General features: G+C 44.1%; 1 protein-coding gene across 1 annotated transcript in view; it reads right to left on the bottom strand.

Annotated features, from left to right (window-relative positions):
* Positions 1-25,736, bottom strand: part of LOC139367023 (sodium channel protein type 3 subunit alpha-like) — a 177,973-nt gene that overhangs the window by 80,288 nt on the left and 71,949 nt on the right. Inside the window, exons 12-14 of the mRNA XM_071104908.1 lie at positions 25,183-25,303; positions 20,853-21,091; positions 2,807-2,980 (exon numbers count right to left, since the gene is read on the bottom strand). Of these exons, the coding sequence (XP_070961009.1) occupies positions 2,807-2,980; positions 20,853-21,091; positions 25,183-25,303 (534 nt within the window). The remainder of the gene's footprint in view (positions 1-2,806; positions 2,981-20,852; positions 21,092-25,182; positions 25,304-25,736) is intronic.

Raw genomic sequence — 25,736 nt, 5'->3', positions numbered from 1 at the left:
ACATAACTGTAATGTAAACTTGCGTATTTCTCATGTCTCGAACGATAAAGGAGGTCACGCACAACATTTGCACCCTTCTAAGCCTGGCAGTATAAACAGAATTGTCTCGTTGAGCCCAACATTCATACAGCAAAAATACTAATAGCAGAGCAGTGTTTTTGAAACAGCTTAAATCTATATATTTTCATTATATTTTAGACTTGTTTTATTGAGTTTTATTGAGCCTGTTACACTCTGAAATTATTTCCATAGCTTTAAGAAAGGGAAGTTCAACAATGGTGAGCCACCTTCCAGGCAAGAAGAATGCAGCAAGAAGCTGATCAACTCACCAGGGAAATTATCAAAGTTTTCAGTCTAAATTTTGCATTTACCTCATATAATACCTTCTATGATATTGATAAAATGCCTGGTTTGTTCTAACATAACCTTTAATATGCTGAAAATGTATTTTTATATTCATATGAAAGGTGTAAATGTCAGTGCAGGCTGCTGAGGGGAGGACGGCTCATAATAATGGCTGGAACGGAGCAAATGGAAACCATGTGTGTGATGTGTTTGATACCATTCCACTAATTCCACTCCAGCCTTTACCACAAGCCCATCCTCCCCAATTAAGGTGCCACCAATCTCCTGTGGTAAACGTTCATGTTTAATATGCTAACATTACTAGCTAGCATAGATAGCTGTGTTATTGTGTGTACAAACAAGAAAATAAACTCTTTAACTGTCAGCACATGATTGTGAATTGTTGCATTATCACATCCGGCCGTGATTGGGAGTCCCATAGGGTGGCGCACAATTGGCCCAGCGTCATCCGGGTTTATCTGGGGTAGGCCAACAAATAAGAATTTGTTCTTAAACCTGTTTGGGATAGGGGGCAGCATTTTCACGTTTGGATGAAAAGCGTGCCCAGAGTAAACTGCCTGCTACTCAGTCCCAGCTGCTAATATATGCATAGTATTAGTAGATTTGGATAGAACACACTCTGAAGTTTATAAAACTGTTTGAATGATGTCTGTGAGTATAACAGAACTCATATGGCAGGCAAAAACCCGAGAAGAAATCCAACCAGGAAGTGGGAAATCTGAGGTTTGTAGTTTTTCAAAGCTTGGCCTATCGAAAACACAGTGTCTATGGGGTCAAATTGCACTTCCTAAGGCTTCCACTAGATGTCAACAGTCTTTAGAAACTTGTTTGAGGGTTCTACTGTAAAGGAGGGGCTCATAAGGGCTCTTTGAGTCAGTGGTCTGGCAGAGTGCCACAAACTCGTGACGCTCGTTCACATGAGAGGTAGCTCTCGTTCCAATGCCTTTCTACAGACAAAGGAATTCTCCGGTTGGAACATTATTGAAGATTTATGATAAAAACATCCTAAAGATTGATTCCATACATCGTTTGACATGTTTCTACAGACTGTAACAGAACTTTTGGACTTTGTCTGGAACTAGTGCTCGCGCCTCATGATGATGGATTACTGGGCTGAACGCGCTAACAAGGAATTTGGACATAAGTGATGAACTTTATCGAACAAAACATTTATTGTGGAACTGGGATTCCTGGGAGTGCATTCTGATGAAGATCATAAAAGGTAAGTGAATATTTATAATGCTACTTCTGACTAATATTGACTACAACATGGCGGATATTTCTTTGGCTGGTTTGGTCTCTGAGCACCGTACTCAGATTATTGCATGGTGTGCTTTTTCCGTAAAGTTTTTTTGAAATCTGACACTGCGGTTGCATTAAGGAGAAGTCTATCTTTAATTCTGTGAATAACACTTGTGTCTTTTATCAATGTTTATTATGAGTATTTCTGGAAATTGACTCTGCAAAATCACTGGATGTTTTGGAAGCAAAACATTACTGAATGTAACGCGCCAATGTAAACTGAGATTTTTGGATATAAATATGCACTTTATCAAACAAAACATACATGTATTGTGTAACATGATGTCCTATGAGTGTCATCTGATGAAGATCATCAAAGGTTAGTGATTAATTTTATCTATATTTCTGCTTTTTGTGACTCCTATCTTTGGCTGGAAAAATGGCTGTGTGTGTTTTTGTGACTTGGCTCTGACCTAACATAATCACATGTTGTGCTTTCGCTGTAAAGCCTTTTTGAAATCGGACACGATGGGTAGATTAACAATAAGTGTATCTTTAATTTGGTGTATTGCATTTGTTAATGTGTGAAAGTTACATATTTCTAAAAAATATTTTTGAATTTTGCGCGCTGCCTTTTCAGCGGAATGCTGTTGAGGGGTGCCACTAGAGGAACCCCTAGCCATAAGAAGTTTTAACTGACTTGCCTAGTTAAATAAAGGTTAAATGTAAAACATGATTTAAGAGTGTAGTACGATGTGGTTGCATTATCTAAGAGTGTAGCTAACATGTTTTAGAGGAAAAGTTGCTCGCATTATTGAATAGTTTGCAAGCTTACTGGCTAGTGGCAACTGTGATACTGGTATTTACGGTAAATTTGGAGGTGCAGAGCAATAGTGTCATGTAAATTGAAAAGTTTATGCACATTAATGTAAATTGAAATCTCATCGAGCTGCCTCTCCTTAAATGTTCGTCAATGAGAATAGACTCTTAGTAACTGTTGAGAAGGACTTGCCAATTTCACAGTTAGGGGGATTTACAGTATTCGTACATTAGCATCGGGAGAGTGAGCTAACCAGTCACACTGTCAAACATTGCAGCCAGCAACACTTATATCCAGACAACCATCATCAACTAACACACAGACAGCACACAGAGAGACAGATAGGCCGGAGGGGCGACATGCTTAATGCTTAAATACCAGTCTGAAGGATCGGAGAACGGACAGTCCCTCCACATCGGACAGGCCCAGCTCCATGAGGCTGAGGCACACGATGATGCTGTCAAATATGTTCCAACCTTGCTGGAAATAGTAGTAGGGGTCCAGAGCGATAATCTTTAACACCATCTCGGCGGTGAAGATCCCGGAGAATACCTAGGAAACGCAGACACACACAGACACACAGAGAGAGGGAGTGCTCAGCCTGGGGGTAGGACACTTCAGAGCAGGTTAGAGTCAGAATCAGGCCCGGCTACCCTTGCTCATGAAGCATTGCAATAGAACACTGCTGTCTTTCGCATTGCCTCCCAATCTACTGATGTTATCCACGTGGAACCTTCTGGAATTATCTGGAAGGCAGGGCTGTACAATGTTTCCACTTACAACTAACTTGAAGGACCAATTCCTACCCATACTACCATAGTAGCTCTACGTGGACTGGGAATTAATCAAATGTGCATTGCTGACAAGCAAACTGTCCTAGTAATTTACACTTGAGGGTTTACCGTGAATGTGATTTCAGCAAACGTCAGGGAAATTGCCAGTGCACTACGTTGTCAAAAATGCACTTTTGATTCAGTCCCTGTCTCTGTGTTTTCTTCATTGGAGTGTCTGGAACTACGACATCAAACTTTTGAATCAGTTTTCAGATGCTCTTTTCGGAGCATCCTCATCTCTATCTATTTCTACATTCGCTGGACTTGGTCTCTTGCTCTGTGTTTGTGTGGTCAAAGCTGAAGCAGCTGACAGGTCTACAGTTTAGATGTGTGTGTGTGTGTGTACGTGTGTGTGTGTACGTGCGAGTGTGCGTGCTTCTGTAATCTGGTGTTTTCATCTTGCAGCTCCAGAAGTGCCTCTCTGCTAGTTGTTCCTGGGAGACACGCTCCTCGATGTGACACGGAGTACGTGACACACAGGCGGGAGGTGAGAGGGAGGGGGACAAGGCGAAAGCGTCAGAGGGCGCGTCTGGGTAGCCTTTGCGGTGACACCATTTTTTTCCCCCCCAAGCGACCGGGGACTCTTGAAAGGATCTGATCTAGAGTCTGTTAAGACTCGTAGGCCATGTGCGCACACGCACACACACACACGCGCGCAGTGAGTAGCTGAGTGAGCGGGACAGCATGATTACTGCTGGGATATTGACTGGCACTTTCAGCTGCCTGGAGTGGCCCAATGTCAGAGAGTGTGTGTGTGTGTGTGTGTGTGTGTGTGTGTGTGTGTGCCTGCTGCTTTGGCGTGTGTGTCTCCCTTCTCATTTACATGGGGCTCATTAGGCTCGGCACACAGCTCGTTATGAATGACGAGGTTCTTCACAATCATACCGTTATTACGCTGTCAGGACCTGAGGACGAGACGGGCCGCTCATTATGATTGGGCAGAGCATCTATCGCAGAGATCATGTGACAACATTGAGTCAGAAAGTCCAACATGACATGGCATAGCCCCAGAGAAGGACAAGACATGGACATGTACTGCATTAATTGATTTTGTTTGTGTACTGTACTGGTTTGCAGGGAGATGGAGCAGCAGACAATTATTTCATGTCTTTAGGATGATGTTGATGTTGCCCAGAGTGATGCAAAAGTTAATATGAGTTAATAATTCCGGTTTACTTAATTTAGTGGTCTATCGCACAGCATTGGGGGGAAGACATTCCACTACTGTAAATACACACCACAAATGTGTTGAAAAATGCATTTATTGTGTTGCAATGTAATTCAAACACATTTTCATAATGTCTGTACTTGTCACGGCTGTGTGGAGAGACGGACCAAGGCGCAGCGTGCTCCGAGTTCCACATCTTTATTTTTGTGAAACTTACAAAACAAAAAGGAAACAAACAACGAACCGTAACATAAGAGGTGCAACATGCACTAACTCAAAACAAGATCCCACAAAACACAGTGGGGAAAATGGCTGCCTAAATATGATCCCCAATCAGAGACAACGATAAACAGCTGCCTCTGATTGGGAACCATACCAGGCCAACATAGAAATAAAACACCTAGATAGGAACCCCCCCTCCCCTAGTCACATCCCGACCTAACCAAAATATAGAATAAAAAGGCTCTCTATGGTCAGGGCGTGACAGAACCCCCCCTCTCCCCCCTCCCCCCTCCCAAAGGTGCGGACTCCGGCCACAAAACCTGAAACCAACTAGGGAGGGTAGGGGTGGTGGCGGTTCCGGTGCGGGTCTTTGCCTCCGCCCAGACTACGGGTCCGGCCATGGAGCTGGGTTGGATGCCGCACCCGGACTGGGCACCGGCGCCAAGGAAGGCTCCGGCCTTGGAGCGGGACTGGACGCCGCACCCGGACTGGGCACCGGCGCAGAGGGAGGCTCCTGCCCTGGAGCGGGACTGGATACCGTGCCTGGACTGGACACCGGCGCAGAGGGAGGCTCCTGCCCTGGAGCGGGACTGGACACCGTGCCTGGACTGGACACCGGCGCAGAGGAATGCTCCTGCCCTGGAGCTGGACTGGACGACTTGCCTGGAAGCTCCGGACCATTGACCCTTGCGGGAGGTTCCAGACCGTTGACCCTTGCTCCGGACCGGGGGCCGTCGCCGGAAGCTCCAGACTGGGGACTGTCACAGGAAGCCTGGTGTGTGGAGCCGGCACAGGTGGCACCCGACTGGTGACACGCACCTCAGGGCGAGTGCGGGGAGCAGGCACAGGAAGTACCAGACTGGGGAGGCGCACTGGAGGCCTGATGCGTGGGGCCGGTACAGATGGCACCAGACTGGTGACACGCACTTCAGGGCGAGTGCGGGGAGCAGGCACAGGACGTCCGGATATACTGTGCTGTGGAGGTGTACATCAGGAAGAGTTCGAGAAGCAGGCACATGACGTAATGGACTGGGGACACGCACTTCAGGGCGAGTGAGAGGAGGAGACACAGGACGTCCGGACTAGGGAGGCGCACAAGAGGCCTGATGCGTGGGACCGGCACAGATTGCACCGGACTGGTGACATGCTCCTCCAAACGCCTGCATTGCCGCATACTCCTCGCCAACTCCATTCTCCGGTATCCCTCCTCGCACTGTTCCATCGACTCCCAAGCGGGCTCTGGTACTCTCCTTGGGTCGACCGACCACCTCTATCTCCTCCCAGGTTGTCTCTGGTTCACACCTCGGCTCTGCCGACCACCCCTTGTGCCACCCCCCCAAAAAATTGGGCTGTCTTTTAGGCTCTCCTTGTGGCCGCGAACCCCGGCGTCGTTGCTGTCCTCCCTTCTCTCCTTGCGTTTGCCGCCAAGGAAGGCGATCCTGTCCTGCCAGGATTTCCTCCCAAGTCCAGGATCCCTTCCCCTCCAATATCTCATCCCAAGTCCAGGATCCCTTCCCCTCCAATATCTCATCCCATGTCCAGGATACCTTCTCCTCCCGGGCACGCTGCTTGGTCCTGTTGTGGTAGGATCTTCTGTCACGGCTGTGTGGAGAGACGGACCAAGGCGCAGGTTGCTCTGAGTTCCACATCTTTATTTATGTGAAACTTACAAAACGAAAAGGAAACAAACAACGAACCGTAACATAAGAGGTGCAACATGCACTAACTCAAAACAAGATTCTACAAAACACAGTGGGGAAATGGCTGCCTAAATATGATCCCCAATCAGAGACAACGATAAACAGCTACCTCTGATTTGGAACCATACCAGGCCAACGTAGAAATAAAACACCTAGATAGGAACACCCCCCCCCTAGTCACACCCCGACCTAACCAAAATAGAGAATAAAAAGGCTCTCTATGATCAGGGCGTGACAGTACTTCAGCAAACACAACATTTACAGTTTGTAAGTTTATGTCATGTACTTTATTGGAAATATATTTTCCATTCAGCATTGGAATGCAAATTCAACTTATTATCACAAGTACTTTATTGGAATGCAAATGTGATGTATTAATCTGGGTGAAATTTTCCGTGGGGTCAGTATGGTCAGCGTCAGTTTTTTATGATGTGTTTCATTTCAAATGAAATTAGCATCTCTGTAATTCTAACTCGGATAATGAACTGCACACTGTACTAACACTTATGTAGGCAAACCTTAAAAAGAGGAAGGCTACATCAGCACTGGGTCAGTGTGGTACACACTATCACAGCAAGACTGTCACAAATGGCACCCTGTTCCCTCTATAGTGCACTACTGTCCAGGGCCGATAGTGCACTATTCGGGAGTAGGGTGCCGTTTGGGATACGCCCCCAAAGGCATGCTGGGTAATTATTTTTGTCAGGCCAAAGCAGAAGTAATGAGTAAGCGTTTAGGATCCCAAGGCAAACATGGTAATTTAGGAATCCATATGAGTTGGTCTGAGCATGTCACGGCATCGTAGCAACACGATTCATATCTCCAGTTATAATCATAAGAAAGTGTGCAGGTTGTGTGTGTAGTCTATCCTCTTCTGCCGAAGAGCTGTCACAGCTAAGGAGACTGAGGTACGACTGAATAGGTTAAGTGAAACACTGAAATGGCACCCTATTCCCTAGAGCAGAAGTGCTCTATTTTCGACCAGGCTCTGGTAAACAAAAGTACGCTACACTCTATAGGGAATAGATGCTATTTCAGATGCACCTGTTCTGTTTTCTGTAGAAAACCTAATAAAACAATATTGTTACTAGGTAGGCATATGCCGTATTGAATATCCCACAGCTTCGAAACAAATTAGCTTGGTTTACAGACTAAATGGGATTAAAAGTTAAAAGTATGTATTCCAACAGATGAACCTAGCTAAAAGACCAAAATAACACAGATATGTGTCGCCAACAGTGTAAATACAGGTTAGTAGAGAGTCTGAAAATGCATATCTGCTGAATGCTCACGTATTACTCATCTAACCGGTGACTCGGATGACCTGTCTGTCACTCTCCCACCCCAAACCTGTCTGTCACTCTGCCACTGTCACTCTCCCAGCCCAAACCTGTCTGTCACTCTGCCACTGTCACTCTCCCAGCCCAAACCTGTCTGGCACTCTCCCACCCCAAACCTGTCTGTCACGCTCCCACCGTCACTCTCCCACCCCAAACCTGTCTGTCACGCTCCCACCGTCACTCTCCCACCCCAAACCTGTCTGTCACTCTCCCAGCCCAAACCTGTCTGTCACTCTGCCACTGTCACTCTCCCAGCCCAAACCTGTCTGTCACTCTCCCACCCCAAACCTGTCTGTCACGCTCCCACCGTCACTCTCCCACCCCAAACCCGTCTGACACTCTCCCACCCCAAACCGGTCTGTCACTCTGCCACTGTCACTCTCCCAGCCCAAACCTGTCTGGCACTCTCCCACCCCAAACCTGTCTGTCACGCTCCCACCGTCACTCTCCCACCCCAAACCTGTCTGTCACGCTCCCACCGTCACTCTCCCACCCCAAACCTGTCTGTCACTCTCCCAGCCCAAACCTGTCTGTCACTCTCCCACCCCAAACCTGTCTGTCACTCTCCCTCCTCAAACCCGTCTGTCACGCTCCCACCGTCACTCTCCCACCTCAAACCTGTCTGTCACTCTCCCACCCCAAACCTGTCTGTCATTCTCCCTCCTCAAACCTGTCTGTCACTCTCCCACCCCAAACCTGTTTGTCATTCTCCCACCCTACTACAGTCTGTCACTCTCCCACCCCAAACCTGTCTGATACTCTCCCTCCCCAAACCTGTCTGTCACTCTCCCACCCTAAACCTGTCTGTCACTCTCCCACCATAATCCTGTCTGTCACTCTCCTACACCAAATCTGTCTGTCACTCTCCCACCCCAAACCTGTCTGTCACTCTCCTTCCTCAAACCTGCCTGTCACTCTCCCTCCCCAAACCTGCCTGTCACTCTCCCTCCCCAAACCTGCCTGTCACTCTCCCTCTCTAAACATGTCTGTTACTCTCCCACCCCAAACCTGTCTGTCACTCTCCCTCCCCAAACCTGCCTGTCACTCTCCCACCCCAAACCTGTCTGTTACTCTCCTACCCCAAACATGTCTGTTACTCTCCCACCCCAAACCTGTCTGTCACTCTCCCTCCCCAAACCTGCCTGTCACTCTCCCACCCCAAACCTGTCTGTTACTCTCCTACCCCAAACCTGTCTGTTACTCTCCTACCCCAAACATGTCTGTTACTCTCCCACCCCAAACCTGTCTGTCACTCTCCCATCCTAAACAACGTACTCCTGTCTTCTTTCACACAGACACATACAGATGTGCAGTGCATGCACGTTTCTGAAAATGAAAACATGCCAGCAACTGACACACTCATGTGACTATCTAACAGGCCTGACACGTAGGTGTTCGTCTGTACGTCTGTTCCGCAATGTCTTTGTGGCTGAAGGGTAGCCGAGGGGCGCGAGATGTCGGCCATTGCTGTGTAAACTAGGGCCTGTGCTGTGCTGACTGTGGTCATGGTGGCTCAGCATATACTGTATGAAGATATACACACACACCCACACCCACAAAACACACACACACATGCATATCCAGACACACACACACAACCACGTACAGAGCAGAGTCAGGCTCATGCGAGTGGAAGGGTGGTGGGTGCAGGCTCAACAGGGAGGAGGGCAGAGAGGAGATGCCATGTGACAAGCTCTCTCTGGGAAGCATGACACTGCACACAGAGGGGCATCAACAAGGTTTCATTCCCACAGTTAACATACTCCATGGAACGAGACACGCCCAACTGGCCTCAGGAGAACAGCCCCAAACATGTACACACATGCTCACGCACACAAACCAAGACACACGCAGAGACACAAACACACGAATAAGCATGTTCAGAGAGAGAGACAATATATACTACATAACCAAAAGTATGTGGACACATGCTAGTCGAACATCTCAGTCCAAAATCATAGGCATTAATATGGAGTTGGTCCCCACTTTGCTGCTATAACAGCCTCCACTCTTCTGGGAAGGCTTTCCACTAGATCAGTGTCTCCCAAACTCGGTCCTGGGTACCCCATTGGGTGCATGTTTTATTTTTTGACCTAGTTCTACACAACTGATTCAAATAATCAAAGCTTGATGATGAGTTCAATATTTGAATAAGCTGCATAGTGCTAAGGCAAAAACCAAAACGTGCACCCCTTGGAGTCCCCAGGACCGAGTTTGGGAAATGCAGCACTAGATGTTGGAACATTGCTGTGGGGAATTGCTTCCATTCAGCCACAAGAGCATTAGTGAGGTCATGCACTGATGTTTGGCGATTAGGCCTGGCTTGCTGAAACAGGAAAGGGCCTTGCCCAAACTGTTGCCACAAAGTTGGAAGCACAGAATCATCTACAATGTCATTGTATGCTGTAGCGTTTTCCCTTCACTGAAAACCATGAAAAACAGCCCCACACCATTATTTCTCCTCCACCAAACTTTACAGTTGGCACTATGCATTGAGGTAGGTACCGGTAGTGATACAGCATGGAATTGAACCAGGGTCACCTCTAGCACTGAGATGCAGTGCTAGAGGTGACTGCTGCGCCACTCGGGAGCCCCCTTGGTAGTGAGTGTGGAGATTGCATGGCAGTGTGCTCAATGTTATACACCTGTCAGCAATGGATGTGGCTGAAATAGCCAAATCCACTAACTTGAAAGGGTGTCCACATACTTTGTGAACTGACAGTTAGTCTGCTGTGTCAGACTGATCGCTGGAAATAGACAGCGATTCCAAACGTTTGAAAAGGTTCCGAGAACGTCGATATATACCTTCCTTGGTTTAAAAAAAAAAGAAAAAAATGATTGCCCAGCACTAGAAACAAACTTAGACCACTGCGCTACCGCAGTTCACAATGCTCTAGCAAGCCGCGAGAATACTTCATTATACCTAATGGTAATGGGTTAACCCTGTAACTACACAGAATTACCGTTCATCAATAATACGTCACATTCTTATTGCTCTATCTATCTGTGATGGAACATTTTATGTTTGTGCTTTTCTAATAACACATTCCTGTGTTCATGCAAGTGACTGATTGAAGGAATCTTCACTATCAGTATCTGCAATTTGGCAGTACGCCCAGAACCTTGAAAGGATATCTCAGTTTCAAGGTCTCAGCTTGGAGAGAAGAAGCCTCGTGCGGTATTGGTATTTTACATAATATGAACCAGTATTGATCGGTCACATGCATGAACCAAACGTTAATGATGAATAAGCTAAATCATGCCTATGTAACGTGTCTGTAAGCAGTATATAAGAGATCTAACGGGACTGCCCCGATGGAACTCCTGACAGACGTGTACAATTGTGCATCCAGTTTGTTGGAACCTCTCCAATTAACTGTTAATAAACAATTATTCATTTAAAATTGACTTTGAGTGTCCCAGTGTGTAGAATTTCCATGACATATCCAACACAGCCACCACTCCACGACATTTCAGACTCAAGTGACTAAGGTGATAATGACAGGTCTCGCTAAAAGCTGGGCAGGACAAGATAGGGATGAGACAGCATATGCTGTATCTGCTGTGGTCACACACACACACACACACACACACACACACACGCCGGACTGTTCACTGTAGCACACTGTGACCAGCCAAGTGGAGGAAAAGCTCTATTGATTTTGGACCCGTTGGCCTGAAATGACTTCCTTGTTGGACCACTCCTGGTACAACACAACAAATTACATAACCCTAACACCACCTGTGTCCGAAATGGCAGCATATTCCCTATACCAGGTGTACTCAACTATCGACAAGGTCCAGTGACACAAATATCCTAGGTGTCAAAAGTCTGGATGGATATCATCCTTTATCAGTGGTACAGCGTTGTAACAAACATAGTCATCTACGACTTAGGAAACATACTGTTTTGTAAAATGTACATTAAATACATTAAATGAGACTAAGAATTTGAATGAATTATAACTTTTTTTATTTTGAATGTTAACATGTGCAACATTGCATCAACATTGCTGAAGATCAAAAGTGGTTGCATAATTGTCTATGCAAAAAGTGCACTGTGAACCACTGTACAAGGGCCATAAATAAAAAAAATAAAACAAATGTAAATAAAATAAAGTGCATGTTTTCTGGAGAACAAAGGAGAGTTGACCAAAAATAATAATCTGCATGCACAGAAGGTCACTGTGGGTCATCAATATCATGTATAAGTCACTCTGGGTCATGCAATATTCATGTTTTAGTCACTCTGGGCCATGCCATATTCATTTATAAGTCACTCTGGGCCATGCAGTATTCATGTATAAGTCACTCTGGGCCATGCAATATTCATGTATGTATAAGTCACTGTGGGTCATGTAATATTCATGTATAAGTCACTCTGGGCCATGCAATATTCATGTATAAGTCACTCTAGGCCATGCAATATTCATGTATAAGTCACTCTGGGCCATGCAATATTCATGTATAAGTCACTCTGGGCCATGCAATATTCATGTATAAGTCACTCTAGGCCATGCAATATTAATGTATAAGTCACTCTGGGCCATGCAATATTCATGTATAAGTCACTCTGGGCCATGCAATATTCATGTATAAGTCACTCTGGGCCATGCAATATTCATGTATAAGTCACTCTGGGCCATGCAATATTCATGTATAAGTCACTCTGGGCCATGCCTTTGCATTAATGAGAGAAATGACACTTTCTTTCTCCTGCCAATGCTTTGAACTTCATGAGAGCAACTCTGAGATACTGGTGCAGGTGTTCATTTGTGAGCCTGGTGCGGTATTTGTTTTGGATGAAGTTCATTGTGGAGATGGCTCATTCACAGATGTATGTTGGAGCCAAACATGGTCAGGATGTCTAGTCCAGTTTCTTGAGAACAGGAACATCAGCTGCAGGCACCGTCTTTCCCCAGAAGGTGCCAGGGTCACAGTCACCAGCCTGCTCCTTCAAAGACACATTTTCATGCAGCTCAATCAACTCCATTTGTAGTAATGCAACATCTACCCATCTGAAGATCTGTTTAGCCTTTTCTGACAACTTTGTCAAATTTTTTACCAAGAAGGGGTTCTGGATGAGCAGCAGCCGTTCTCTCCCATAAGTAAAGTAATCAGAGCGAGTCTTGAAGCTATCCATCAGCTTCTGGATGAAATCAACATGTTTGGGAACATCTTTGTTTCCCTGCATTTGCACCTGAAGATTGGGGAAGTGGTTCTCCCTGGAGATCATTCTTGAAAAGCTGTGTTGACCCATCCCTACAGCTTAACATTCAGTTGATTAAATTGTGATGTAATGTCTGTCAAAAATGCAACTGTTTCCACCTTCTCCTCATCTTCCAAAAACTCAGAAAACTGAGTTGCCTTGTTACTCTTTTGCTCTGATAAGAACGTCTTGACATCCTCTTGAATGGCCCAAAAGCGTTCCAAAACCCTTCCTTTGCTGAGCCATCTGACATTGTTGTGTAAGTCATCAAAACTGGCATTGGCCTCTGTCCGACTGTCTAGTAGCAGGTGGTGTTGTAGCGATGATGTTGCTCTCAAAAAGTTGATCAGTTTCATCATCATTGTCATGACCTCAGAATACTCCATTCCCAGACTGGCACACAGGGCGCATTGATGAATGATGCAGTGATATGATGTCAGGTCAGGGTGGTTCTCTTTCAAACGTGCAACCAGTCCCCTCCCTCTTCCCATCATGGCTGGAGCTCCATCTGTGCTGATGGAGACCACTGCCTTCAGATATATTCCCTGTCTGTCAGCATCCCTTTGATGACCTCATGGGTATCCTCTCTCTGTGAGTGTGCTTCTAGATGGGTTAAGCCCAACAGCTCCTCACAGAATTCCTTCTTGGTTTCGTTATAAAATCTGAAAAACACCAGAAGCTGGACATTATCAGTGTTATCTGTTTATTCATCCACAGATAATGAAATGCATGGTGGATTCTGAATGGCCTCATTAAGTTGTGAAGTTAAATCGTCAGCTAAACTCAGCAACAACAAAAAAAACGTCCTCTCACTGTCAACTGCGTTCATTTTCAGAAAACGTAACGTGTAAATATTTGTATGAACATAACAAGATTCAACAACTGAGACACAAACTGAACAAGTTCCACAGACATGTGACTAACATAAATGGAATAATGTGTCCCTGAACAAAGGGGGCATCAAAAATCAAAAGTAACAGTCAGTATCTGGTGTGGCCACCAGCTGCATTAAGTACTGCAGTGCATCTCCTCCTCATGAACTGCACCAAATTGGCCAATTCTTGCTGTGAGATGTTACCCCACTCTCCACCAAGGCACCTGCAAGTTCCAGGAAATTTCTGGGGAAATGGCCTTAGCCCTCACCCTTCGATCCAACAGGTCCCAGACGTGCTCAATGGGATTGAGATCCGGGCTCTTGGCTGGCCATGGCAGATCCCTGACATTCCTGTCTTGCAGGAAATCACGCATTGAACGAGCAGTATTGCTGGTGGCATTGTCATGCAGGAAGGGTACCACATGAGGGTTGAGATTGCCTGCAATGACAACAAGCTCAGTCCGATGATGCTGTAACGCACCGCCCTAGACCATGACGGACCCTCCACCTCCAAATCGATCCTGCTCCAAAGTACAGGCCCCGGTGTAATGCTCATTCCTTCGACGATAAACGCGCATCCGACCATCACCCCTGGTGAGACAAAACTGTGGCTCGTCAGTGAAGAGCACTTTTTGCCAGTCCTGTCTGGTCCAGCGACAGTGGGTTTGTGCCCATAGGCGACATTGTTACCAGTGATGTCTGGTGTGGACCTGCCTTACAACAGGCCTACAAGCCCTCAGTCCAGCCTCTCTCAGCCTATTGCGAACAGTCTGAGCACTGATGGAGGGATTGTGCGTTCCTGGTGTAACTCGGGCAGTTCTTGTTGCCATCCTGTACCAGTCCCACAGGTGTGATGTTCGGATGTACCGATCCTGTGCAGGTGTTGTTACACGTGGTCTGCCACTGTGAGGACGATCAGCTGTCCGTCATGTCTCCCTGTAGTGCTGTCTTAGACGTCTCGCAGTACGGACATTGCAATTTATTGCCCTGGCCACATCTGCAGTCCTTATGCCTCCTTGCAGCATGCCTAAGGCACGTTCACGCAGATGAACATGGACCCTGGGCATCTTTCTTTTGGTGTTTTTCAGAGTCAGTGGAAAGGCCTCTTTTCAGTTTTCATAACTGTGACCTTAATTGCCTACCGTCTGTAAGTTGTTAGTGTCTTAAAGACCGTTCCACAGGTGCATGTTCATTAATTGTTTATGGGTCATTGAACAAGCATAGGAAACAGTTTTTAAACCCTTTACAATGAAGATCTGTGAAGTTATTTGGATTTTTACAAATTATCTTTGAAAGACAGGGTCCTGAAAAAGGGACGTTTCAGTTCTCCTCATTGCTGTGGAATCCGACAGTGGGATCTGTTTGATATTTTCCCTGAGCTTATATTTTTATTTACCTTCAAGCAAGGTGTCAGCAAATTCACACATGCATTCTTTTACTTTCTCAGCTTCTGAAAAACCCCAAGCTATCCTCAGTGAACACTCCGTTGCACATTGTTGGGCTGTCAGGGAATTGACAAGGACTTTGATGGACATCTCATATGGGATTTGAGTTGGTTAATCTTGTTTGTTCTCACCTCCGTGTTCAATTTGTTATGTATGGTGTCATAATGGTGCATAACATACGGACTCGCTGCATATCAGGAGCATTAGTTTGTGCTAGTTGTGGGGAGAATGAATGCTTAATGTTCCGTCCACTCGTCTTTGAATATACGCTTTTCAGAGTCAACTTTTCTTTTTTTTGATACTGGTAACTAAGCTCCTATCTGTGATATTAACAGTTGAACCGCAGTCAAATATTTTTGTTTCTTTCTGCCTGCTTGTCCCAAGGTTCAGCAGATGATATTTGTATTGATGTGATTGGGTATGACACAGCCTATTGTATTTGCATATAACGACGCAATTGGATTAGACGGGGCACTAGTAGAGGTGGGCGTTGCTTCGAGAGAGAGCAAGAAAGAGAGGTTGCTGAGGTAAAGAGGCCGCTGTGCCCGGTTGATTTTTAAAAACTGTCTAAAAAGTAATTTATTGACTTTTATATAACAAAATGCGATGTTGTCCAGACCCGGACCGCGGTCCGTCAGTTGACTTTGGCTGCCCTATACCAGGGCTGCTCAATCCTCTTCCTGGAGATCTACCTTTCTGTAGGTTTTCAGTCCAACCCTAATTTAGCATATCAGATTCAGGTCTTGTTGAGCAGCTAATTAGTAGAATCAAGTGTGTTAAATTAGGGTTGGACTGAAAACCCACAGAAAGGTAGATCTCCAGGAAGAGGATTGGGTAGCCCTGCCCTATACTGTATAGTGCTCTACAGTGCTCGACTTTTGACCAGGGCCCATAATCAGCACTATAGAGAACGTGCAGATAATATACAAACACACATAACTGGGTTTACTGACTTAAGTGAACATCGTATTTTTTCGTGACTCTTTGTTTTTTACAGGTACAAAAACAAATGCATACAAACAAATGCATACAAAGATAACCTCCACCCATCCCCCCTCAGTCCCATCCCATCTCGTCCCTTGTGTGCACATTCAGTAATACCGTATACCCCGGTGTGGTACAGAAACTTTATGACAGTATGGAAATCTGGATATGGCCCAACTCTAGTATGTATCTTTCAAATCTTAGAATGTTCTCAAACCGTTACTGCCCATGATATCAGTAAAGGCCGCCCTCCAGATCACAAATATTGGAGTATGGGCATGCCATTTTGATTCCCAGTTACATTGTTTTCAAACATAAATCGTGTGAGCAATAACCAAAGCCTAGTTTACATAGTTTAAGGGATATACAGTATCAGTGAAGACTACCTCTTCCAGGCAATAGGAGACACCATATTTCACTCTTACTATATAAGAACCATGTCCAAACCGATTTAGGCTTGGGCTAAATGCTAGTGGCTGGACATACTATTTAAAGTCGGATACAGATAGTCCACCTATGTCTTTCCCTCTTTGTAAATCTGTTAATTTTATTCTGGATTGTTTACCTTGTCATATACATTTTGAATCCGCACTATGAATTTTATCCCTATGGCCAGAAAGGGAAGATATGGGAAGCTTGAACTACAGAAATTCAGCCATGGCAATATGTTTATTTTGACAATAGATATTATGCAGGTGTAACGCTCGTCGAAATGGGTAGACCAAGGTGCAGTGTGATTTGGGTTCATCATAATTTATTTAAATGTGAACCAGAAACAAAACAATAAAGAGAAACAAACAAACAAACATACAGCCTTGTATGGCTCAAAAGCAACAATACAAAAACAAGATCCCACAAACAACAGGTGGGAAAAGGCTACCTAAATATGATCCCCAATCAGAGACAACGATAGACAGCTGCCTCTGATTGGGAACCATACCAGGCCAACTTAGAAATACAAAAACTAGACTACACATATAAATAATAAACTAGAACACACCCCAGTCACGCCCTGACCTACTCCACCATAGAAAAAAAGGCTTTCTAACCCTCCCTTTTGGTCCGGCCACAAAACCTGAAACCAAAAGTGAGGGTTAGGGGGGGTGTCTAGTGTCGGTGGCGGCTCTGGTGCGGGACGAAGAACCCTCTAATCCCGCGGATTCTCCAGCATCGGCGTGTGGCTCAGGTGCGGGACTTCAGAGACAACAATAGACAGCTGCCTCTGATTGGGAAATACAAAAACTAGACTACACATAGAAATAATAAACTAGAACACCCCCCAGTCACACCCTGACCTACTCCACCATAGAAAATAAAGGCTTTCTATGGTCAGGACATGACAGCAACTGGCCTATTATTCCAACTACGGATGTCGGATTGAATTGATTTGAGCATTCTATTAAAGTTTCTGGCAGTGGTTTTATCTAAGGAAATATATATACTCAAAAATATTTAAAATGAGAAACGATTGGGATTCCATAAGTAGAGATGTAGTCCTCCACTGGGGTCTTGAGAGAGGAAGTAGGGCTGATTTGGTTAGATTCATTTTATAACTTGAGATGAAGATGAATTTATCTTTGATATTCAATATGTTTGGGAGCAATTGAGATACATTGTCTAGATATAGTAAAATGTTTGTGTATAATGCGACGAAGTGATCAGTAGATTTTAGGGAAATGTGTTTTATCTCCTTTGATTGACAAATTGCCCGGGCCTGAGTAACCATGGATAATAAGAATAGCAAAGGCGAAATTGGATTGTCATCTCTGCTGCTTCTAGTGATTCTGAACGGAGGAGAGCAGATATTGCCTGTCATAACTATGACTGAGGAATTGGCATATATTATTTTAATCATATTAATGAAATTGGAGCCAATTCCCATATGTTCCAAGACAGGCCAGTGATATGACAATTTTAGTCCATAAAAAGCTTTTATTCACATCTCTCCCAAATGAACCTTTGTGAACATCTTTATTAATAATTTTGAGCGATAGTGGACCTAACATATTCCAAAAATGCAAATAGACCTCAGGAGGAATACCATCCCATTCAGGTGATTTGCCTTTATTCCACCACAATTTACTTTTTACTGTGATTGTAAACTCATTTCTGTGAATGATGTCTATTGATGTGTGATTAACAGGTTGTTGCACCGTTGTTATCCCAAATTAACCCTTAGCCCCTATGCCCTATGCACTTGTGAGGATCTGAGAGCGATTTTCAGGGGAAATCAATATCCCAATACCTTGCAAGGTGGAACTATAAGACTTTTTACACATTTAGTTATGTTACAAAGTGTGATTCAAATGTATTTAATCATCCTTTTCTATCAACAATCTGCATGCAATACTCACACAATATACAATATTTTGTATTGATGAAAAATAAACACTAATATATATTGATTAGATAAGTATTCAACACCCTGAGTCAATACATCTTAGAATCACCTTTGATAGTGATTAAAGCTGTGTGTGTTTTTGGGTAAGTCTCTAAGAGTTTTGCATACCTGGATTGAACAATATTTGCCCATTATTCTTTAAAAAATTCTTAAAGTTTTGTCAAGTTGGTTGTTGATCATTGCTAGACAGCATTTTTCAAGTCTTGCCATAGATTTTCAAATCGATTTAAGTAAAAACTGAACTGTAACTAGGCCATTCAGGAGCATTCAATGTCTTGGTAAGCAGCTCCAGTGTATATTTGGCTGTGTATTTTAGGATATTGTCCTAATGAAAGGGGAATTTGTCTCCCAGTGTATTTTGGACTGAACTAGTTTTTCCTCTAGTATTCTTTTAGCTCTATTCCATGTATTTTTTTCACCTAAACAAACTACCAAGTCCTTGCCGATGACAAGCATACCCATAACATGATGCAGCCACCACCATGTTTGAAAATATGAAGAGTGGTACTCAGTGATGTGTTGTGTTGGATTTGCCCCAAACATAACGCTTTGCAATCAGGACAAAAAGTACATTTTTGCTGTTTTACTTTAGTGTCTTATTGCAAACAGGATGCTTGTTTTGGAATACAATGTTGTAAATACAATGTTGTTGATCCATCCTCAGTTGTCTTATCACAGCCATAAAACTCTGTAACTGTTTTAAAATGACTATTGGCCTCATGGTTAAATCCCTTAGTGGTTTCCTTTCTATCCGGCAACTGAGTTAGGAAGGACGCATGTATCTTTGTAGTGTCTGGGTGTATTTATACAGAGGGTAGTGCGAACGGCTCAGTACATCACTGAGGCCAAGCTTCCTGCCATCCAGGACCTCTATCCCAGGCGGTGTCAGAGTCACCCTAGCCACCCTAATCATAGACTGTTCTCTCTGCTACTACACTGCAAGAGGTTCCAGGAGCACCAAGTCTAGGTCCAAGAGGCTTCTTAACAGCTTCTACTTCCAAGCCATAAGACTCCTGAACACCTAATCAAATGGCTACCCAGGCTATTTGCATTGCCTCCCCCCCTCTTTTACACCGCTGCTACTCTCTGTAGTTATCATCTATGCATAGTCACTTCAATAACTCTACCTACATGTACATATTACCTCAACTAACCGGTGCCCCGCACACTAAAATACAAGTTGAAAATTATGCTGTTGCTGGTTCCCGTTGACAATAACTTTTGATAAATAGCCCAATGAATCAAGACACAGTTTTTAAGTGTCTAAATCAGTAATCAACATGCAGAAACAGTTCATGATATATTGAAAACATAATCATAAAATGTACTACCTTTCGCGACTTCCGCCGAAGTTGGTGCCTCTCCTTGTTCGGGGCGACGTTCGGGGGTCGACGTCACCGGCTTTCTAGCCTCCATCGATCTACATTTCTTTTTCCATTTGTTTGGTCTGTATTGTACACACCTGGTTCCCATTACGTTTGAATTATTTCCCTATTTAACTCTCTGGAGCCATCATGGTTTTGTGCGTGTTTATTGTTGTCATTTGTCTTGTTTATGTGATTCTGGATTTTCGTTCTCCTTGTTGGAAGATTATTTTGGAGTAAAGTTACTATTATTACTCATCTCTGTGTCCTGCGCCTGACTCCGCCTTACCCACATCACCTAGACTCTGACATACCTACACATGCCACAATATTATTTGTATTTTTTATAACGAGCACCAAAACATTTGTGGAAATTAATCACTCATATTGATTAGGGGGAAATCAGGTTTTATGTGATGTTGAGACCAAAACATGAAGAGTTTATAAGCTGAAATGTATTTAAAGCAGGACCAAACTTCACTAATCTGAGGTAAAAAGGTATTTGCCTTCATTTCCATGTGGTCAAAAAGTCAGCTTGTGTAACGTAATAACACATACTGTCCACCTACAGGAAATTAGCGCAATATAAAATAATAGAATATATCAAAATAAATCCAAATTTCAATTTAGGCTGATAGTGTCTGTGCAGTGTGTCTGTCATTCATTCATTCCCTACCTACCTATGAGCATGCATCTCAATGTCAGCATAGGACATAATGGAGCAAAGAGTTCTTTCTTTCTGACTAACTAATATGACCAGGAAAAACTCTGAACCTAGACTAAGATACTTCAAAGAGGATGGTGGCCAAAAAACAGCAACAACAGCAAAAAGGCATACGTGTGACCGCCAAGGCTGACCCCTGTGCCCTCTCCTCTCCACTTACCAGGTTGCCTATGGACAGCATGCCGTTGAACTCGTCGGTCATGGGGTAGTGCTCCATGGCCATGAACAGGGTGTTGAGCACGATGCAGATGGTAATGGCTAGGTCCAGGAAGGGATCCATCACCATCACCTTGACCAGCGCCTTCAACTGCAGCCAGCGCGGACTGCTTTCCCAGATCAGGTACTTGTGGGCAAACTCATACCAGCACGGGTGGCACTTCTGACGCGACTCCTCCAGTTCTAGGATGGGGAGAAGAGGGGGGGGGGGGTTGTAAGAGACTGTCCCGTGTCTAAGTAATGTACACTCTGCTACTTATCCACTTTGTGGTGTAAGAGACTGTTCCGTGTCTAAGTAATGTACACTCTGCTACTTATCCACTTTTCTATCTTCCCTCAGTTGTGATTTTAGTCTACTTAGACTACTCTTTCTGAAAATCCAACTTGACTTGGAAATTCCACCAAAAATGTCCTCTTTATGCATTTTCTTCAGGAAGTTTAGCACAGTATGTCATTTCCAGATGTTTGTTGGTAGGGCCAAGCTTGGGTGCCTAATGAGGAGTTTGATGAAGATTGACGGCTGCGAGGCCCTCTAACGTGTGATGTACTGTATTTACTTGTTGGTGTCGTGTTGCACTGTGGCTTCTGCTGAACTGTCACCCTCTATCTAGTCCATAGGCACGGACTGTGTACAATTGAGGACAGCCTCAAGCTTCAGCAGATATGAGGAGCTCCTGTGCTCACACAATGGTCACCTTGATGGTCCACAGAGACCAGTGGCTATCAGAGTTTGTGGGAACATGACCATAATATGCAATTGGCATGCTAACTGCAGGAATGTCCACCAGAGCTCTTGCCAGAGAATTTAATGTTAATTTCTCTACCATAAGCCATCTCCAACGTCATTTTAGAGAATTTGGCAGTACTTCCAACCAGCCTCACAACCGCAGATGTCATGTAACCACGTCGGCCCAGGACCTCCACATCCGGCTTCTTCATCTGTGGGATTGTCTGAAACCAGACACCCGGAAAGCAGATGAAACTGAGGAGTATTTTTGTCTGTAATAAAGTCCTTTTGTGGGGAAAAACACATTCCCAGTGGGTGGGCCTGGCTCCTAAGTGGGTGGGCCTATGCCCTCCCAGCCCCATCCATGGCTGCGCCCCTGCCCAGTCGTGAAATTAATAGATTAGGGCCTAATGAATTTATTTCAATTTACTGATTTCCTTACATTCACTGTAACTCAGTAAAATTGTTGAAATTGTTGCATTTTGAGTTTATATTTTTGTTCAGTAAAAGACAATAACTAACTAAATACACCCAACTAAATATATTTTTCATTTCGGCTGCCAAAAACGAGATGAGACAAATATCTTAACTGACCTTTTGTTTGTATTTTGTACTGTCTCTATGCACACTCACAGGGTCCTACACACTCACTCCATCATCTACACATTCACACATAATACGCACATACATTTATCCTGACTCTACACACACACACCCACACATACAAGCTGCTGCTACTCTGAAAATCTTATATCCTGTTGCCTAGTCACCTTAAGCCTATACATATCTACCTCCATCACTCCAGAATCTCTGCACATTGTTAATATGGTACTGGCACTAACCCTGTACATACTATGCTTACTGACTTACTTATTGTGTTCTTCATATTTCGTCTTATTTCTCGTGTGTTTTTTATTATATTACATTGTTATGGATTATTGCATTGTTGGGTTTTGCGTTTGCAAGAAAGGTAGTTTACTGTACTTGTACATGTGACATTAAAACCTGAAACTCAAAACATGAAACTTGAAACTTATCTCTGTGACTCAAATATGACTACTAAGTGGACTGGACAAGAGTTTTTGGAGAGATTGAGAGCTTTCAGTGATATTTGTTTGGTCCAATCAAAAGCATGCATGACATTAGCAGAATTGTAAGGCTTTCTAATTGCAACTTTGTGATGCTGTCATTGGTGGAAAATAAATACCATGCCTAGGTCACCTCTCTGCCTGGCAACCGTTCTCCAATCTGGTGGCAACAAATCATTGATACAAATAAGATGGCTACTCGCCCTTTGGTACAAGCTCCCGGTAGAAAAGGGGGCGAGCCATTTAACTTATCGTGTTGATTCAAACAAGACCAAATGCCACATTTCCACAGGAGAAGACAGCATTTGCACCCACAAGTTGATGGGGATATACAGTGGGGCAAAAAAGTATTTAGTCAACCACCAATTGTGCAAGTTCTCCCACTTAAGAAGATGAGAGAGGCCTGTAATTTTCATCATAGGTACACTTCAACTATGACAGACAAAATGAGAAAAAAAATCCAGAAAATCACATTGTAGGTTTTTTAATTAATTTATTTGCAAATTATGGTGGAAAATAAGTATTTGGTCACCTACAAACAAGCAAGATTTCTGGCTCTCACAGACCTGTAACTTCTTTAAGAGGCTCCTCTGTCCTCCACTCGTTACCTGTATTATTGGCACCTGTTTGAACTTGTTATCAGTATAAAAGACACCTGTCCACAACTTCAAACAGTCACACTCCAAAATCCACTATGGCCAAGACCAAAGAGCTTTCAAAGGACACCAGAAACAAAATTGTAGACCTGCACCAGGCTGGGAAGACTGAATCTGCAATAAGTAAGCAGCTTGGTTTGAATAAATCAGCTGTGGGAGCAATTATTAGGAAATGGAAGACATACAAGACCACTGATAATCTCCCTCGATCTGGGGCTCCACGCAAGATCTCACCCCGTGGGGTCAAAATGATCACAAGAACAGTGAGCAAAAATCCCAGAACCACACAGGGGGACCTAGTGAATGACCTGCAGAGAGCTGGGACCAAAGTAACAAAGCCTTCCATCAGTAACACACTACGCCGCCAGGGACTCAAATCCTGCAGTGCCAGACGTGTCCCCCTGCTTAAGCCAGTACATGTCCAGGCCCGTCTGAAGTTTGCTAGAGAGCATTTGGATGATCCAGAAGAAGATTGGGAGAATGTCATATGGTCAGATGAAACCAAAATAGAACTTTTTGGTAAAAACTCAACTCGTTGTGTTTGGAGGACAAAGAATGCTGAGTTGCATCCAAATAACACCATACCTACTGTGAGGCATGGGGGTGGAAACATCATGCTTTGGGGCTGTTTTTCTGCAAAGGGACCAGGACGTCTGATCCGTGTAAAGGAAAGAATGAATGGGGCCATGTATCGTGAGATTTTGAGTGAAAACCTCCTTCCATCAGCAAGGGCATTGAAGATGAAACGTGGCTGGGTCTTTCAGCATGACAATGATCCCAAACACACCGCCCGGGCAACGAAGGAGTGGCTTCATAAGAAGCATTTCAAGGTCCTAGAGTGGCCTAGCCAGTCTCCAGATCTCAACCCCAGAGAAAATCTTTGGAGGGAGTTGAAAGTCCGTGTTGCCCAGCAACAGCCCCAAAACATCACTGCTCTAGAGGAGATCTGCATGGAGGAATGGGCCAAAATACCAGCAACAGTGTGTGAAAACCTTGTGAAGACTTACAGAAAACTTTTGACCTCTGTCATTGCCAACAAAGGGTATATATAAAGTATTGAGATACACTTTTGTTATTGACCAAATACTTATTTTCCACCATAATTTGCAAATACATTCATTAAAAATTCTACAATGTGATTTTCTGGATTTTTTTTCCTAATTTTGTCTGTCATAGTTGAAGTGTACCTATGATGAAAATTACAGGCCTCTCTCATCTTTTTAAGTGGGAGAACTTGCACAATTGGTGGCTGACTAAATACTTTTTTGCCCCACTGTATACTACCAATCTCAAGACACATCTGAAAGATCCCAATATACTGTATATGCTCAGGTAAAAACAGATTGTAACAGATTGATAATGCTAGCTAGTTAGTTTGCTGCAACCTATCAGACCTACAATGTATGACAGAACTTTGATTACAATATATTGTAGCTACAGTATGTTAATGGGTGTGATTTTTTATCTGCTGCAGAGTAATGTGCTCTTCTGCCTATTTGGTGTTTGGAAGAGATGTGATAGGATGATATAAAGAAAAATATGTTGGTATGGCAAGGCTATGTATTGTGTGCACATTGAAGTCAGTAATTTATGTTTACTGTAGGTTAATGTGATGTGACTAAAATGAAAGGGCATTTAGTTTACTAAAATGGCCCACTGTTTTCGGCATTTTGACATTAACTAGACTAAATACTTCTTCAAATTACAAAAATGTGACTCAATTATATTTTTGTCAAAATGACTAAAATTAGACTAAATAATAAAAAGAGTGCCAAAATAAACACAGGTACAGAGGCCCCTTACCCTCCAAGGCATCTGTGAGATAGCTGGCCCCACTCAGAGCTCGGTCCCTCTGCACGTGCTCTTCTCTGGACACCGGGCGAGGCAGCAGCATGGTGCTCAACTCAGTGCTGGAGTTTGGCCCCTGGAGGAGACAGAATGGTAGGCATATTGGTGAGGGGAGGCTGCCATACTGGACATTAGAGGCAGCCATATTGGAGAAGAGAACTGTTGTAGTGGTGAAGAGAGGCATCCATTTTGGTGAGGAGAGGCAGCCATATTGGTGAGGAGAGTGAGGAGAGGCAGCCATATTGGTGAGGTGAGGCAGCCATATTAGTGAGGAGAGGCAGCCATATTAGTGAGGTGAGGCAGCCATATTAGTGAGGAGAGGCAGCCATATTAGTGAGGAGAGGCAGCCATATTAGTGAGGTGAGGCAGCCATATTAGTGAGGAGAGGCAGCCATATTAGTGAGGAGAGGCAGCCATATTAGTGAGGAGAGGCAGCCATATTAGTGAGGTGAGGCAGCCATATTAGTGAGGTGAGGCAGCCATATGGGTGAGGAGAGGCAGCCATATTA

Source organism: Oncorhynchus clarkii, chromosome 15 (assembly GCF_045791955.1).
Source record: "Oncorhynchus clarkii lewisi isolate Uvic-CL-2024 chromosome 15, UVic_Ocla_1.0, whole genome shotgun sequence".
Taxonomy (NCBI): Eukaryota; Metazoa; Chordata; class Actinopteri; order Salmoniformes; family Salmonidae; genus Oncorhynchus; species Oncorhynchus clarkii.
This window is presented reverse-complemented; position numbering and strand designations above follow the sequence as displayed.